Source organism: Oryzias latipes, chromosome 21 (assembly GCF_002234675.1).
Source record: "Oryzias latipes chromosome 21, ASM223467v1".
Taxonomy (NCBI): domain Eukaryota; kingdom Metazoa; phylum Chordata; class Actinopteri; order Beloniformes; family Adrianichthyidae; genus Oryzias; species Oryzias latipes.
Genome location: NC_019879.2, coordinates 906474 through 923079, shown reverse-complemented (window position 1 = coordinate 923079; position 16606 = coordinate 906474). Strand labels below are relative to the sequence as shown.

Here is a 16606-nt window from a genome sequence, read left to right as displayed (position 1 = left end):
ACTAATCAGATGGTTAAAAATAAAAATGTAAAGTCTGAATTGTACAACGGAATTGAAACTAAACTGAGGAATCAAAGCAAAATAGGAAAAAAACAAAGAAAACCAAAAGCTGAAAATACAAACAGCAGCTGTTAAAAATGGTAAATGGTACTATGGTGTGTACTATGGTGTGTACTTGTACAGTGTTTTCTATTCAATTCAATTTAATTTCTATAGCCAAATATTTACAACAGGCGTCTCAATGGGCTCCAGATCCGAAATTGTGGAATAAACATGAATCCTAAAGAACATAAAGTCACAGAATTCAATAGGTAATGGAGAAACTTAACAGTCTAAACTACAGTAGTGCTGTTCAAATGAACAAACTGTTTTTATTCAATTGAAGCTGATCCTGATTTGACCGCATGCAGAGCAGTAGACTAGAGATTCTCTCCGCTGCCGTTTCCTTTTCTTAGGCGCACCACCATGGAAGGTCGGTGCAGCCGCCTCTTCTACTCTGCGCTTTCAAAAACTCCATTTGCTTTTTAATCGCTGTCAATTTCTGCATTAAGGACTTGAAAAAGATTAACTGGTAAACAAAAGGTCCTTCATTGGAAACAAGTCTACAATATTAATAAGAAAAAGTTGGTGCTTCACTGAGCGGAAATGTTTACTTAGAAAAAATGTATAAAGTTTTGTGATCAGTAAAGAGCCGCATCAGAATCTCTTCTTAGGTACGAATTCAAATGTTCTTTGATAGCAGCAGTAACTTTTCCTGCTTTTTGTCTTTTCTTCTCTTTTTTTTTCCAGAAAGGCTGGACGCACCAAGGATTTTATATTTTTTGGTGCACCACTGAAAAATCTAGCGGCGCGTGAGATCAAAACAGACGCAGTCTAGAGCGCCGCCATACTAGTAACTCTGATCAACAGAAATCTTTCCAGACAAAGCTTCAGAGTCTCATTTCTTTATTAACCACGACAGCCATAAGTCCCATGAAGCTCCAGTCAACATTCATCCCACCATGGACCTCTTCCTGCCTCGGAGCCGAACCTCTTCCAGCTTTTTGATGACTGCCGATGACTTTTTGGAGGAAGCCGAGTAGCTGCCGAGCAGCTGCTGGAAGAGCGGCTCCGTGTTGGGATGGGTGCTGAGGAACGCCTTCTCCAGAACATAAAGGTCCACCCCTTTATCTTCAGCTAGAGCCGAAATGTAGCTCAGGCCAAAGTCGATGAGGACCAACTCAAGCTCCGAGCTGTCGGCGCTGCGTCGCAGCAGCATGTTGGAGGTGGTCAGGTCTCCGTGGATCACGTCTTCGTCGTGCATTTTGGCTAAGATCCGCCCCGTGAGCTCAGCCAGCCGCTGCAGCTCTTGGTCCGACCGCGAGGACGACCGCCGGGCGGATGCGATGAAGTCCCGCACAGTCTGAGAGTCAACTATTTCCTCCAGGAAAATACAGCTGCAACTGTAATCCACAAAGTAGACGACGGGGGTGGAGATGCCTGTGGAGGAGAAACAAGTCTTTGACCGGACGCTGCAAAAGGTCAGAGGCCAAGTAAATATCACAGTTTGCCTTGATCCTGTCTGTAAATGATAGGATAGAGACGACTTGAGTTGGTTATGGAAGGATTAATGGAAGATGAAGTGTGCTTTATCAGAAATGAATGCACTTCATGGAAGCAACCGTCCGGTTGCTTCCATGAAGTGCATTCATTTCTGATAAAGCACACTTCCAAGGTCATCAACCCGCTTATACTATGGTCACCTGCAAAAGAAATAAATGTTCAACCAGTTTTTAGTCCTTTACTCTTGTTATTTTTTCAGTTTGGATCACTTTTTAAACAATAAAGCATCAGTTCAGAGGGAAAGCTCTCCTCTTGCCGCTCGTCTTTGTCCAGACGATGAAGATTACGTTTGTTTTAAAGAAGCCAGCGGAGTGATACAGAACATTTCAGCTGGAACTACTTTTTTAGATTCTCACTTTTTAGTCCACACCCAGCAGGCGATCAGAATGGAGTGTTCACCCGGACCGTGGTTTAATCCTAAATAAATGAGAACATTTAAATGCAAAATGTTCCTCTTTTAATCAAATGTATTTCTTAGAACTTGGATAAAACGGATCCTCTGCTCTTCACACTGAGGGAAGAAAAAAACCCGTCTTCTGTTCGCAATTCTTTGTTCTCACCGTCTGAACAAAAATGCCCCCCCTCCCCACCCCATACTTAAAACACCCCTAGTGCCCAGTGAAAATGAATTATGCGCATCGTAAAAAATACAACATCAACAAAACGTTGAAATAAGAAGATGTAGATTTTGAACGGCATCTTTTATCCTGTTTTTAGGCTGTTTTTGTTCTGATTTCATGTAAAAATGAATCAACTAGAGACAGAATCGGGGGGGGGGGGGGGGGGGGGGGCATTTTCTGTCCATCTGCTCCCCTTCAGTGAATCTGTCCTCGTTTTCTCAGCAGCTCTGAATCTTTGGTCCAGACTACAGGAGACGGACTGAAACCTCTCGTCTCATGGCGGCGTTTTTCAGCAGGAAAACACAAACGTCTCTTTTTTTTTTTTTTTTTTTTTTGCCTTAATGCTGCACATACTGGTAAAACCAAAAAAGGAAGAGAGGAAAGGAAGAGCAAAAAAAGAAACACCAACTCCAGTCGAGACAATCATTATTTTCGCTGCTTTTCATGACAGATTTTGACCCTTTTGGCTTGCCATAAAGGTGCAGGCTGTTGGAGCGCAGCCTGGCTGCTAGAAACGATAAATCCTGAGTGTATCAGGAGGACAGGAGTGCTGCGTATCCTTACAAAGACTTCATGAGACATTTAGGACACGCGCATCAAACAATCGCACGTTTCATTCTCCTGACGTCCTTGAAGTGGCCGAACGAGCCTCAGTGGAAGTGAACGCCACACCTGCGCTCACCTGTGGACCCAGACAACCAGAGAGCCACGGCCTGTGAAGTGACTTAGGCTAAAGTGACCAGCGTAGTGTCTCCGGCAGTCAGAGCTAATATAATAATAAAAACATTGTTTGTGTCTCTCCATTAAGTTTAGGAATAAGAAAAAAATCAACAGGAAATAAGTAACGTCAACTGCCGTCTAGCGTGAGAAAAAGGTGTGGCGTGAGAGTTGGCAGCCACAAAATAACCTGGGAAACTAGAGATATTTTTAGTAAATTAACTGAGACATCCAATCTGAATTACCTGAATAAGTTGCACACAGGTCGTCACACGGTTGCATTTTAAGATGTGTGACTGTAGTTTACGAATGTTCTGACATGGAATTCTTGGGTTTATAATTTTTTCTTGTTAACAAAAAACAATTTGTTCATTCTGCAGTTAAAAAATGACAACATTTCCAACTCTGCTTTGTGTTTTTCTACCGCTCAGGTGTCCTGTGCAGTTGTGTAGTAAAATAAAGTAAAAACTTTGTTGCTTTTGCTAAACCAAACTGTGTTAAAGGTGAATTATTCCAGGAAATTGTAAAGTTCTACAAATTGTTAAAGCGGTCCAGGACCACAAAGGGTTAATGCTGACCCGGATTGAGCAGACAGAACCTTTCGCCTCGTGCGTGGACAAACCCCGCGAGGCCTCGTGGAGCTTTTCGTGGTGAACTAGAGAGCAGGACGTCCTGGACGGTCCTAGGCTGCAGTGGCCTCCGCCTGGGGGAAGCAGAGGCGTCTGAAGCCGGGGATCGGCACCGCGGCGGCGGCGGGACTCACCTGCTCTCCGGCAGCGGGCGATGCTGCGGACCTCCTGCATGGTTCTGCGGTGCGTCAGTTTTTCATCCAGCTCTGGGTGTCGGTAGCGTTTCGGAAACCGTTGTTTGATCACGGCGGGTTTTCCCAGGAACTCGGCCCGGTAGACGCGGCCCTCCGCGCCCTGCTTCAGCATCTCTGCGCCCCGCAGCAGCTGGAGGGTCGCCATGTTGGCGGCGGCTTCTTCTTCTTCTTCTGGCGTTTTACTGGCGGTTTGAGGTTTGCCGCCACCTACTGGACTGGAATGTTCCTGGAATGTTCTAAATTATCTTTTTATATTAGCATTGCCTGTCTAAAAAAAAACACATCTACGTTCTTTTCCACAGATTCATCATGTCGTTTTTTTAGATTTTGTCATATTTCTCTGTAACTAGAAGGAGCTGCATCTCCAGAAGAAAATATGGGTTGATGCTGTATCGCTGAATGAAAAGGAAGCGTAAAGGGGAATCATTGGAAAATAAATAAATGAATTAAAAAAAGATCAAAGTTAACCATAAATAAAGTTAAAACAGCACAATAACAAAAAACATATTTTTGTGATAAATGCCAGAGCCGGGTATCGAACCAGTGAGCTTCTGCACCAAGGATCCCTCATGTTTTTCAACGGAGGCCAAAATCCTGGAATATCTGGAAAAGTTCAAGGATTTGAAAGTCCAAAAGTTGTAGCTGGAAAGAGCTGAATATTTGAATAGTTGAATGGTTAAAATAGATGAAAAATTGTAGGAGTTAAGCGGAAAAAATGGCCAAAGATACTAGAATAAAGAAAGAGAAACAGGAAAACAATGATTGAAGGTTTTATAGCATTCAACCCAATAGTGGAATTACGGTCAGAACATATCACCATGCACGACAACTACAATGATCTGGGGCCTCATTCATAAACGTTGCGTACGCACAAAAGAAGGCGTACGCCACTCTCTACGCAATAGTTGAGATTTATAAAAAGCAAACTTGAGGGGAAAATGTGCGGTCCTTCACGCTCTGACCCAGGCGTACGCACAAAAACGGGTGAAATGAGAAACGGTGACGCCGTCGGCAGATGGAACAAACACGTGAAAGTGAAAATGACAATACTGCCTCTCATAAATAACATGAAGACTTCACAAAGCAAGTCTGACAATTAACAGCTACACCAACATCCGTTTGATCGATCAGCAGTGAAACAAACAAAAAAGATCAAACGAAAATTACAACAGAAATTCAAATGAACACTTATTTGCAGAAAGAAAAGTGAAATATGTTCTGCAATATTGGCATGTTGTGCAATTCATCCTCATAAATAATATAGTTAACAGAACGAAATAATGTACAAAACTGATATTCTCGTCAATGTGTCCGTCTGGCGGAGCAGATATAGGTGCGGGCGTTCGGACGGACGGACAGACGCACTAATTGTCCACTGGGGAAAGTTGTTTTCATATTAAAACATTTCTCCATAAGCTACAGAATTATGGTATTCATGCATATGCCTTTAGTTTGTTTTATTTTTGATAAACAATGTATGGCGTATGTCTCAACCATTCAGAAAGCAACAAGAAATTACATTTGCGCTGATCAATTTCCCATTTCCACGTCGATTATTCCCGACATCTGTAGCTTTTCAGATGTAATTAAATGGAGGGAAATAAAATGCCCCATCACAATGCGTAATGACGCACAATGGCTGATCTTGCGCTCATAGAAGATGTGGCAAATGGAAGAATTCGGAGTGAACGTATCTTTAGACAGCAAGAAGACTTGCTGGCAAACGAGGACGAGTGGCTTATGAGCCGGTTCCGACTTCCTCTGCGGGCTTTTGGGGGGGTGTCACCCGGTGCATCTGGCGCGTCGGCGTCCCCCTGCGCCTCAGTCACCACTCCACTAAAGGATTCCCCAATTCTTGCCGCTTGTCTCTCATCAAGAGGGTTCAGCTCCGGTGTCCCCCCCCCGTGGCAGACACACTCTGGCGATGCAGCGCCAGAGGTTTTTTTGCCTCGACTTTGATGTCCGACCATTTCTTTTTTATTTCGGCCACGGTCCGAGGTTGTGAGGCTGCAGCATTTACAGCGTCTGCCACCGTTTGCCACTCACGTGCCTTTTTGGCATTAGTAATGCCCACACTGTGCCCTCCAAACAACACTTTTCTCCTCTTTTCCACCTCGCCAACGATAACTTCTACTTCACATTGAGTGAAGTTACGTTGTTTTGATTTTCTCTCTGTGTTTGCCATGGTTTCCCAATCAATGAATATTCATTTGTGGGCGTTTCACGGACTATTTATGGGCAACTATGGGCGTGTCATGAAGCCGCAAAAGCTGCGCTGCATTTAGAATCGGTTGTGATTTATTAAGGGAAAGATGCGTAGGATGTGCGTGTGCACGGTTTTATAAATCCGAATATTTCTGTGCGTACGCACGTCCTATGTTTCATCCGTACGCCACTTCTGACGCAAATCCTACGCAAAGTTTTATAAATGAGGCCCCAGGTGTTTCAACACTGCTGTCTGCATTTCACACACATCATCAGGACTCTTTGTGATAAAACTTTATTTGGCTTCTGTGTGTAAGAAGAACGATAGAGGTCTCATAAACTCAGTTTGCCGTTCATCAAACTCATATATTTATAAATATTTGACAAAAAAAATCTACATACACTTAATACAAAAAGAAAACAAATAGTCAAGGGGTGAGCCCATCTTTAAACACGGATGGATAACTGGACAGGATGAAGTGCAGCAAGACTTTGAGAAAAAAAAACGGATGCTCACAATAATTATAAATCTGTGCTTTAAATACATTGAACAAAAAAAACTGTTGAAAAGAAAAAGCATGGTCATTGAGCACACCAACCTAACACAGAGTACGTGAAACACACAAGACCCACTCTGAATTCACAAGAAATGCTGTGTGGCTTCAGGTTGGAAACATCAGCCAGTTTGGAGCCACTAGACTGAAGCACAAACACTCGGTTGGAAAATTCACAACATTTTACCTCACGGTTTCTGCCACAGACTCTTTGGGAAACTCTGTGATTCTGCTGTTTTTTGCTGACAACTGGGAGTTAAAGACTGAAAACTACACTTTACATCACAAAGTGCTTCTAAATGTTGGCGGGATTCACTCTGATGCTCAGAGTCAACAGTGATCTTCTCATAGTTAGCATAATCACCGTCATCCAAGGGATGGTACATGCTAAAATAAACTCTAAGGCATCAGAGAAAAAGCTGTTGACCCAGTGCTCTTCATAGTCTGTTTAAGGCTCACTTGGCAAGGCAGATGAATGTGTCTGCATTTGTCTGCATGACATTCTCCTCAAAGGCTTTCTCTGGTGCCGCTCGGCTGGTTAGTGATCTGCACACATTTACAGGTGCGACACAAAACCGTTTGGTTCAACAACTGAAAACTCCAGCTTTGAAAAAACACACACCACAGATTAGAAAAGAATTGATGAACGTTTTTCCAGATCACGCTGACAAAACATAAATAAATAAATACATGAAGGTGATTTTGATTGACTTTAGTTTGAGTCTCTTGTTTCCTTCTCCTTTCTGTCCAGCATCTGAGCAAACAGGCTCCAGTTTTGGACAGAGAGATTGTTGAAAACAGCAAACAATATCAGCTTGATAGCAATAAAAAAATCAACTGAAAGTCCTGATTATGAATTTTGAAATGGCGAAAACAATTTATTTCTGGTTTTAGTGGCCACAATCAGTCTGGACATAGTACTGGAGCTGAAGTTTGTTGAAGGTACAGAAAATATGTTGGGCTTTCAGGAAGAACAGCAAATCGCCACTAATTGAAGGATTTTGATGGCAGGAGCAGAGATACAAGTCATTTTTAGTTACACACCTTTTGCTCAAATGCATTTGCTGCTGATGAAACCCCTTTTAAGGGGGAGCTGTCAAGCTTCCAATCCTTTCCACTACGTATTTATGGTGCAAAACCAATCAAAAAATTCACAAAACTCTTTAAAGCCGATCAGTCAATGATGATTAAAACAGATTCACAGCGAAATGTTTTCTCAAAACGGTTTTGAGTCAAAAAATTAAACAGTGATGAAAACAGAGAATCGACATGAAAGAAGCTCACTGTACGCTGATGATGTTGTGTTTTTTCTAGAGTGTCTGGATAAAGCGAATGCAGGAAGTCTAAGTTCAGCTGATAAGTAAAACCGTATAGTGTTTGTTACTTAAAAATCAAATAACTAAATGAAGAAGTGTAGAATTAGATACTGTATTGGTATCAGAATGTTCATACCTTTGCAATGACATGAATGGGAAAGATTCTTCTGTGTAATACAATAACAGGTTTTGTGTACCCGTTACAGATAAAACAAATGAAACTGGTCTAAATTTGTCAAAGACATCAGTGGAAACCAATGTTTGAGTTTGTTGGAGTGAGAAGCTCTGGTTCGTGATAAAGCTTGAAAATGCTTCTGGTGTTGCCCAAAAAACTAGAAACAAGATCTCTGGCTTCAGCAAGTGGTTTGAGTCGTTCTGTAGGAACACCAGCGAACACTAGATGGCAGTGTTGGTTTTTTTATGCCAGAGTTGGATTAAATATATTGTTGGGCATGACAAGAATAATGATTCCCATGAATAGCTGCGGTCACAAGTGCAAAATGTCTTGAATCGGATCAACGATTGGATTAGAATGGGCCCTGAAAAACTTTCTCAGATTATAACAAATGTTTACATCCGCCACACATTTGATCGGAATAAAGGATTTTGACAGGCACAGAACTGTTTAAAACACTGGAAATGACAAATGGCATGTTGTAAACAAACGTGGCTGCGTTTAGCATGAAGCGAGATGATCTTCTGAGCGTGCGCTTAGTATTTCTTTAAGTGACTATTCACACATAATTTTCTAAATAGGTGCAGCCAGTGCTGAACCATTTTCTTGGCCTGCATGGATCCAGATGAAGTGACAGCGTTACAGTTAGGGCTAGATTGATACGAGCGACCAACAACAACTCTTAGCCTTGGACGCACTTAAAATACTGCCGGGCAATTCAGCAAAGTGCATCTTGGCCGCAGGTAAAAACATGCGAAAATCATCAGCCTTTATTTTTTCTGGACACGATTGGTAGGACTGTCTGGAGCCGATTTTCCACACCCAAGAGCCGCCTGCAGAGCATGTGCACCTTCCTGAAGCCGCTCCTCTGCTCAGAGACACGGTTCTCCGGAGTCCAACAGCTCGCTCCGCAGAGCAGCCGACACACGACGAAAAAGCCAGAACAGTAATGATCCACGATCAGAGGAAACGGTTTCCATGCACCATAACCGGATCAACAATCAGCATCACCCACCCATTCTTGATCGGAAGGAAATCTTTATCCGAACGAGTCTGATCGGGTCAGAGTATTCTGATCGGGTCAGAGTATTCTGATCGGGTCAGAGTATTCTGATCGGGTCAGAGTATTCTGATCAGGGCGTTTTTATTCTGATGCGGCGTTTATTTTATTACTTGTGTCCACATAAACACCCCCAAAATCCCATTTCAATGGTTGGAGATGTCTGAGCTGCAAAGTCAGCTGTGCACTCTGAAAGGTCGACATGCTTTGAACTTAACATGTTCAGCCAAAACACATGTTTCAAACAGGGACTAAATGAGGGAACCAGAGCAACAGTGCCCTTTTTTTTACAGAGAGGTGGTTCATGCAGTGACTTGAATTACAGTCAAACTGTAACTTTCGTGTCTTTTTCTGCAGTTTGTGGATGTCCTTCGGTACCTAATGACAACATTTTCAGACATAAAAATGATGCTCTACACGTTTCCTGCTCCTGTCATCAACACTTTAACTTCTCCTGATGGAGCTTCACAAAAAAAGGCAAGAACTGAAGTGAACTGACTAGAGAACTGTAAGACAGCAGGATCATGACAGACATCAGTGAAAAAAAGGCGTCTCACTCCCAATCTAGAAACGCTGCTGTCTTTGGACCAGTGATGTTTACCAAAAATTAGACAGCAATGCATTAGTTACCACAGAATAATTTGCACATGGTTTGTTTTTGTCATGAGGTATGGCTGATCCTCCCTCCTCTGTCCCACAGAGAGCAGGCTCACTTCATCGTGGTTGAAGTCAGCAGCCGTGACTCAGAAACAGCCATGACCGCCACACTGCTCCCAAGATGATACACAGTCCACAGAGCAGTGTTACCTGAACGTGGGAGGCGCTGCTGCAAGGCAGTACCCGTCTGGGATGAAGACGTGAAGCCATGACTTCTACACTCAAGTGGTGCTCATTGACAACCCCAGGATGGCCGCTTATGGCGTTTTCAGAAACGGTTCTGTGTCTCATCTGTCACACATCACTCCAGGCACCAAGAGGGGCGGAAAACGCACAAACATCTAATCTTCTTTGAAGAATAAAGGACAAGGAAAGAGAAAGCTCAGTGATGTGGGGAGGGAGGGGCTATACCTGTGAGGTGGGTGGAGCTTAACACATCAGTGAATTGATCAAGCCTCTTTTCTTCTGGTGTAATTTCTTTTTCTTGGTAAAAGAAAACACAAAGTCTTATAAGACCATCTGAAGCGATTTACTGAAGAGCTGAGAGTGGTGGGAGGAGATGAGCAGACTGGAGGGAAATGCCTCTCATTGTTAGGGATGCTGGATCACGAGACCTGATCAGATAGGATGTGTGCAGCTCCACCCGCCTGCTCCTCCAACCCCCAAAACAATCGTCTGTCATTTTAAAGGTCCGCATTTCTTTGTGAGAAGCTGAACTGAAGCTAAGGAACAGCGAGCTCCATCCTGCTCCTGCTGAGTCTCGCCAGCTCCTGCTTTACTCCTCCTCCTCCTCCTCCTCCTCCTCTTCAGCCATCACCTCCACCAGCAGCTCGGCGGTGCAGGTTGCTTCCCCAAGGATGTTAACCGCCTTCACTGTGTATTTGGCGTCATCGTCACCCGACACCTGCAGGACCAGAGACGAACGGAAAAAGACGCTTGGATTCATTTCTGTCGTCTGCCCTTCACTTCACAAAAAAAGGAGGGCTTTCATTCGAAGCTCAACAGTCGCATCAAAAACTGCCCAGACATATCAGCAGACTTCAAGAGAAGCATCAGAACATTTCCTCCTGCTCTAACTCTGAAGACAAGTGTCGTCTGACACCACCCACTGCCCTTTTTTTTACAACTTAAAGAATACATTTGCTGGAAGAAAAGAAGTTTTCCTCGTGCAGTTTTTGCAATGTAATGATAGCATTTAGGTTGACCTCTGACCTCTGAAATGATTAGACTGCAGTTTCCATCTTCGTCGTAGTCGATCTGAAAGTGCCGAGTTTCTTTGATGGGCTGGTCATCTTTGTACCACACCACCTCCGGGTCAGGATAGCCTGCAACAAGCAGTCAGCCGTCAGCCCAGACTCTCCTTCTCTGTACAAGTCTGAAGTCTGAACAGGCTTTTCCATTCAAACAAGCATCTCCCATTGAGACGGTCAGTTAACTCCTGGTCCACTTTGGAGTAAATGCAAATATTTTAATACACTTGAGTTTTAAAACAAGTATTTGCAGGACTATATTTTGTTTGATAGGATTGTTGGTAAGTACAGTATTCCCCCGTATTCGCGGTGCTTAGGGACCAGAGACACCCGTGACCACCAAGAATGCCTGTCACCTATGCTTCCTCATAAAAAACCCTACTAAAACATTTCTGATGCTTTGTAAAATTTTTATTAAAGAACATTCATATTAACAATATTAATAGTGGATTGGATTTAGCTGCGCTTTTCCTGACGCTCAAAGCTCTTACAATGTATCTCCATTATTTATTTATAAGTGGTGATGGTATCTACTGATGTAGCCACAGCTGCTCTGAGGCAGACTGACATTGGAACGTTGCTCAACATAAAGAGTTTTTTGATTCAGAACAATAGACTGCACTGCAGCGTACTTTACATCCCACATAAGGAGTGTCTTTCTGTGCCTCAAAACCAGGAGCCAGTACTTCCTAATTCATCAGTGAAGTGCGAAACGTCCTGCAGCGCGATTTGAGCGTCGGGCATGGCGCGTCAGTCCGGCACCAGCGTGTTTTGAGCGTTGTTTCTTTCAGAAAAAGGCCGATTTCTTCCATTATTCATTCATCCAGATGATAATTATTTTCTGAGATTATCTTCAGCGTATCTGGATATTTTCTGGCAGCTTCTGAATCAGCTGACTCTATTTCTCTATGCAGGGGCACAAACTTTGGTCATATCGATTCAGGAACCGGTGGAACCAGCTCTTGGTGGCCGTGTGCTCTTCATCTCCACCCTCTTCCTCAGAAACTCATACAGCACGTCCCTCAGATGTAAAAGTCTCATACAAGCACCATGAGTTGTCTGAGCTTATCCGCGAATATTGAACTGCGAATAAGTGGGGAAACACTGTAAAGGATCAGATACAAGTCTTAAAAAACAGAGTAGACTTTATTATTCTTCTAGTTTTTGTATTGAAATAGAACTTTATTTTGTTTTCGAAAGACAAAGTGAAGAAAACACTGAGATTATGAATAATTAACCATTTGTATCTGTGTCCCAATCAGTAATATTATTACCAGTTAGCTTGTCTCTTTTATTAAAGCCAGCGTAAATGACTGCAGACTAATGGCTGTACTGATCCTCTGTACCTTCTATTTTGCAGTCGAAGCGGGCGGCACTGCCCTCCACGACCTCCACATCTCTGATGACCTTGCTGAAGCTTGGCTTACACTCAGCTCTCTGCTCGTACTCCAAGCACTCCAGGAACTGGTTGTCCTCTGACACAAAACACACAGTTGGTTGGAGTTTATCACCAAGCCCTTAAGAGAAAGTTCAGGGTGACGACATATGTCTGTGGAGAAAAATTAAGGGGAAGTCCAACATGCATCTTAGACATTGGAAATGAATCCCAGGAGCAGATGTGTTTGCTGCTGGGGCAAAGCTTTGGAATCACGCTGGCACCCATTAGTTAATGTTAGCTAAGCCGTTATAGGTGCTAGCCTAACATGCAAGCCTGTGCAGCTACTCAGCAGGGCAAGGAGGGAAATATTTATGTAAAGTTTTCACTTTTGTGAGGGTTTTTCTGCTCTACACTAGTCAAGTTACCTTAACCATGGCACAGGGTAGTAATTTAAAAGGTGAAAAGTATGGATCCTTGACCCCCACACCTGTTATGTGGAGTATTTCTACTTTGTGTCTGCAGCCAGCTCCCCTTCCTTTAAGCTGGTGCACAACTGCATTTGGTAACGTTGCCCAATACCCAAACCAACGGATGGTTAAGCTATCCCCCAAAACAAGAATGCTTTGACCAAGAACCCCCCCCATGCCTTTGACCAAGAACCCCCCATGCCTTTGACCAAGAACCCCCCATGCCTTCTCTCTGTGTTTCTACCTTCGGTGGGGGAGCCCTTCTTGGCGCTGACTCCAGCCATCATGGCCATAGATGACAGTCTGCCGATGGCCCGGACAGCGTGCCCTGTTTTCTGCCACAGAACAATGGAGAGTTGCAGCATCTGACATGAACGATGAATGTTGTGACAATGAGAGACGTGTTCTTCTGGAGCAATCGCCACTCTGCTCCAGACCAAACATCTTGGTTTTCAGTATTTACTTGTCGATGATTGTTGCCTTCGTTTTACCTAAGCCTTAGGCAGCTCGCTGCTTGTGCCTGTCTGGACTGAATTTGTGAATTATGTTATTTTTCATACCTTTTTTTTTTAAATAGGCTGAGAAATGTATTCTAATTGTTTTATATTCAACGCCTTTAAAAGCTTAAAGAAACATGTAGGAACCCTGTCCCTCATTTTTAAAGCCTGGGGTTTGTCTTTAACATTTAGCAGCCACTATGGTTTTTAAGTCTTTTTACATAGTTTGTAGAATAAATGTGTCGCTGAGTTTTGTCAAAAGTCCCTGCAGAGTACCCACATCTGCATTTCCAGAAGCTCGACTTGATTTATCAGAAGAAAGTACAAGTTGTTGTTCATCTGCTAAAGCTAACAGGAGTGTAGCTCACGCCTTCAAGTTGCTTACCTGCCATTTCCTCCTCAAGATGTACTTTTTCATCCGCTCCTTGGAGAGCTTCTTGGCTTTCATGGTGTTGGTGTCCTGCTTCAGCCAGGGGTGTTCAAAGCACTGAGCGCAGGTCAGCCGAGCCCTGTGTGTTCAGGAGTCCCAGTGCTTAATGCCATACTAAGAACTACTTCTGAATATAACCACCACCAGTGAAGAGACCCTCCAGTAATGACCCCATTACATTTCTGAGAGGAATAACTGGACTCAAAACATTTTATCACCTGATGTTTTTGTAATAAAGAGAACAGACAAGATGAAGCTTTTCCCTACCTCATGTCTTTTTTTAGCAGGTTTGTGATGAAGTCTTTGGCATTTTCTGAGATTTCATCGAATGCTTCATCCTCAAAGTCCCATGAGGCCGAGGTGACGTTGGACAGGGTCTCATTGTCACTGTCACCCATGAAAGGAGACAACCCGCTTAAACTGGAAAGACAAACATGGGCCACATTCATTTGAACTGTTGCTACAGACAATTGAGACACAGGGCTGGCGGCCATCTTCAATGGAAAAAACCTTACAAGCAGGCTGCTGTTAGTCCTTAGAGTAGACTTAGACCGCTTACTGTGCACTAAAAAAGCTGTCAGATCACAACTGAGAACAGCATTACACGTCCTGATATAAAAACTAAATCATAAACACGTACAGGAAAGTAGGGAAACGACAGTTGGGCCTGCCTTCATGCACAGTCTAGGCTCTGAAACCCAACTCAAGACTTCAGTACAGACTGCCAACAATAAAGTAAGCCTCTTAGGCACAACCTACGGCCTTCAGCCTCTCTGACCATCACCGGGACATTCATACACATTCACACACCAGTGGAGCCACGCTGGAGGCAAGGAGGGGAAGGACACAATGATGGTTGGCTGGGGAGGGGGTCGAACCGACCTGCTCAACCACCTGAGCCACTGCCGCCCGTTTTCCACATTGATTAAGCTCCAAAGCACTTTACAGTTCCATTCACACATGCACACACGGTCACACACTGGAGTTTTCTCTGTAACGTGTCTAGGTTCCCCCTTAGAGATAATGGGAAGAACTGAGTCACCCACATCCTCCCTGGTCCTCCACATCTAGTGAAGCCAATTGAGGGGCTTGGGTCCCCCTTGATGCCTCTTGATTGCTGCCCTGGCAAACCATTCCAGGCATATCCCACCAGGGGAAGGGGAAGGCCCACGATATCCTGGTCTTGGTTGATCCAGAAGCACACTGGGGTTTCTCAAACAGAACTGGAGGACGATTCTGTGGAGGAGGTCTAGGAAACTCTGCTTAGACTCCAAACGTGGCAGCGTTCATTCATCTTCTAATCTGTTTGTTCCTTTTCGGGGTCACGGCCACTTGCAGGCCAAGCCTGGATAGGTCGCCAGTCTGTTGCAGGGCCACAATCACACACCCATGCAACAGACAGACACTCACACTCACGGACTATTTATGTGATTTATTTGATTGATTTTTGGATGGTGGAAGGAAGCCGGATTCCCCACACATGCACGAGGAGAACATGCAAACCACACACATAAATTGCTGTTCTGTTTCTGTCCCTCACCCTGGACTTGCTGTGAGGTAAGAGCGCAAACCACTGCACCACCTGCAGCATTCACACGTAGAGATTACCAGTTAATGGCTTAAATCCTCCTCAGAGTGTAGTGTAAACTGAGCCACATCTAAACCAACGCAAAGGTTCACCGTCGGAGCTTCTTTGTACTTACAGGATGTAACAGATGACTCCTATGCTCCACATGTCAGTGGGGTAACTGATGGCTTCATAGTTGATCACTTCTGGAGCCACAAACTCTGGAGTTCCAAACAAAACCTTCAAGGTTCCAGCGTTTTCTAGCAAAAAGGAAACATCACATGGTGATGGATCCTAACAGGAAGTTAGGTAAAGGTGTTCTTGTCCTGGTTTGTGTTGACTGGTAGCTAAGCGGTAGTTGCTGTTTTGTTGGAAATGGCTGTGAAAACTTGTGAAAATGTGGATCAATGAGGCCTGATATACATATATACAAAGTCAAATGTTTGATTAGTTTATGTAGTTTCTGACTGTTTTCTTTTAGCTTTACATAAACCACATTTCTGACACAGCAGTCTTTTACTCTCATGCCTCCACATGACAGTGACACACAGTTTGGGATTTGTGTGGTTACTTACCTAGTCGTCTGGCGAGGCCAAAATCTATCAGTTTGATTTTGCTGCCGGTCTTATTGATGCACATGATGTTCTCTGGTTTGAGGTCGAGGTGAACGATGCCTTGCTTGTGGATGAAGTTGACACCATCAATGATCTGGAGCATGTATTTGATCACCTCTCTCTCAGTCAGCTCAAAGTCCTCGTCGATAATCCGCTCAAAAAGCTCACCGCCTGAGATCCTGCAAACACCAAGAAGACTCCTAACTGTCAAGACAAAGACCGAATCCAAAACTAAGCTCCTATTTTTGACTGCAAGGCAAACATTTAACAAAACATTTATTAGTTTATAAGCTCTGTGTGGTTTGCCAGGTGCAAAATTCCAAAAGAGAATACGTGTTTTTTTTGTATCTCTTTCACGGCAGATGTCACATTGGAGGAAAACAGACAACGACCAGTTTCTGTCTCGATGCTAAAGCTGTAAGTTATTGTGCTTAAAGCTCAGCTAACTACTGTAAACTCTTCTCTCAGTCCAATTGGTAATATTTCAGCATACATTTGTTTTTCCATTTGTGGGACTTGTTTACCAGAGTATAGCTACAACTGTGTACTTCCTTCCACTCACAAATACTAATCTGTGCTCAATCAGAAATGGCCGCTCTTGAGTTTCTTTCATGGTTGAGCAGAAGATTAGTCTCCAGTGTTCTTCTAGATTTTAAGGGCTGTGGCTAAATGTT

At 43.6% G+C, this 16606-nt stretch overlaps 2 protein-coding genes across 2 annotated transcripts in view; both read right to left on the bottom strand.

Moving 5' to 3' along the window:
- Positions 1-928: 928 nt before the first annotated feature.
- On the bottom strand, positions 929-3979 carry tp53rk (TP53 regulating kinase). The gene is made up of 2 exons (XM_004086892.4): positions 3703-3979; positions 929-1479 (listed from the first exon to the last, which is right to left on the bottom strand). Exons 1-2 carry the CDS (start codon positions 3905-3907, stop codon positions 992-994), a joined length of 693 nt encoding a protein of 230 aa, XP_004086940.1. The 5' UTR covers positions 3908-3979; the 3' UTR covers positions 929-991.
- Positions 3980-6246: 2267 nt separating this feature from the next.
- mylk (myosin light chain kinase) overlaps positions 6247-16606 on the bottom strand; it is a 32398-nt gene continuing 22038 nt past the window's right edge. Inside the window, exons 13-20 of the mRNA XM_004086895.4 lie at positions 15894-16111; positions 15455-15578; positions 14019-14171; positions 13707-13830; positions 13069-13159; positions 12326-12454; positions 10942-11054; positions 6247-10633 (exon numbers count right to left, since the gene is read on the bottom strand). Coding sequence (XP_004086943.1) covers positions 10505-10633; positions 10942-11054; positions 12326-12454; positions 13069-13159; positions 13707-13830; positions 14019-14171; positions 15455-15578; positions 15894-16111 — 1081 coding nt within the window. The 3' untranslated portion in view covers positions 6247-10504. The remainder of the gene's footprint in view (positions 10634-10941; positions 11055-12325; positions 12455-13068; positions 13160-13706; positions 13831-14018; positions 14172-15454; positions 15579-15893; positions 16112-16606) is intronic.

What these genes read in the sequence shown, in the direction of transcription:
- tp53rk (XM_004086892.4), bottom strand. Translation starts at nt 3,907, where the DNA reads ATGGCGACCCTCCAGCTGCTGCGGGGCGCAGAGATGCTGAAGCAGGGC. An exon ending in CGCCCGCTGCCGGAGAGCAG is followed by an intron (nt 1,480 to 3,702) that starts GTGAGTCCCGCC and finishes TCTCCTCCACAG; the next exon opens with GCATCTCCACCCCCGTCGTC.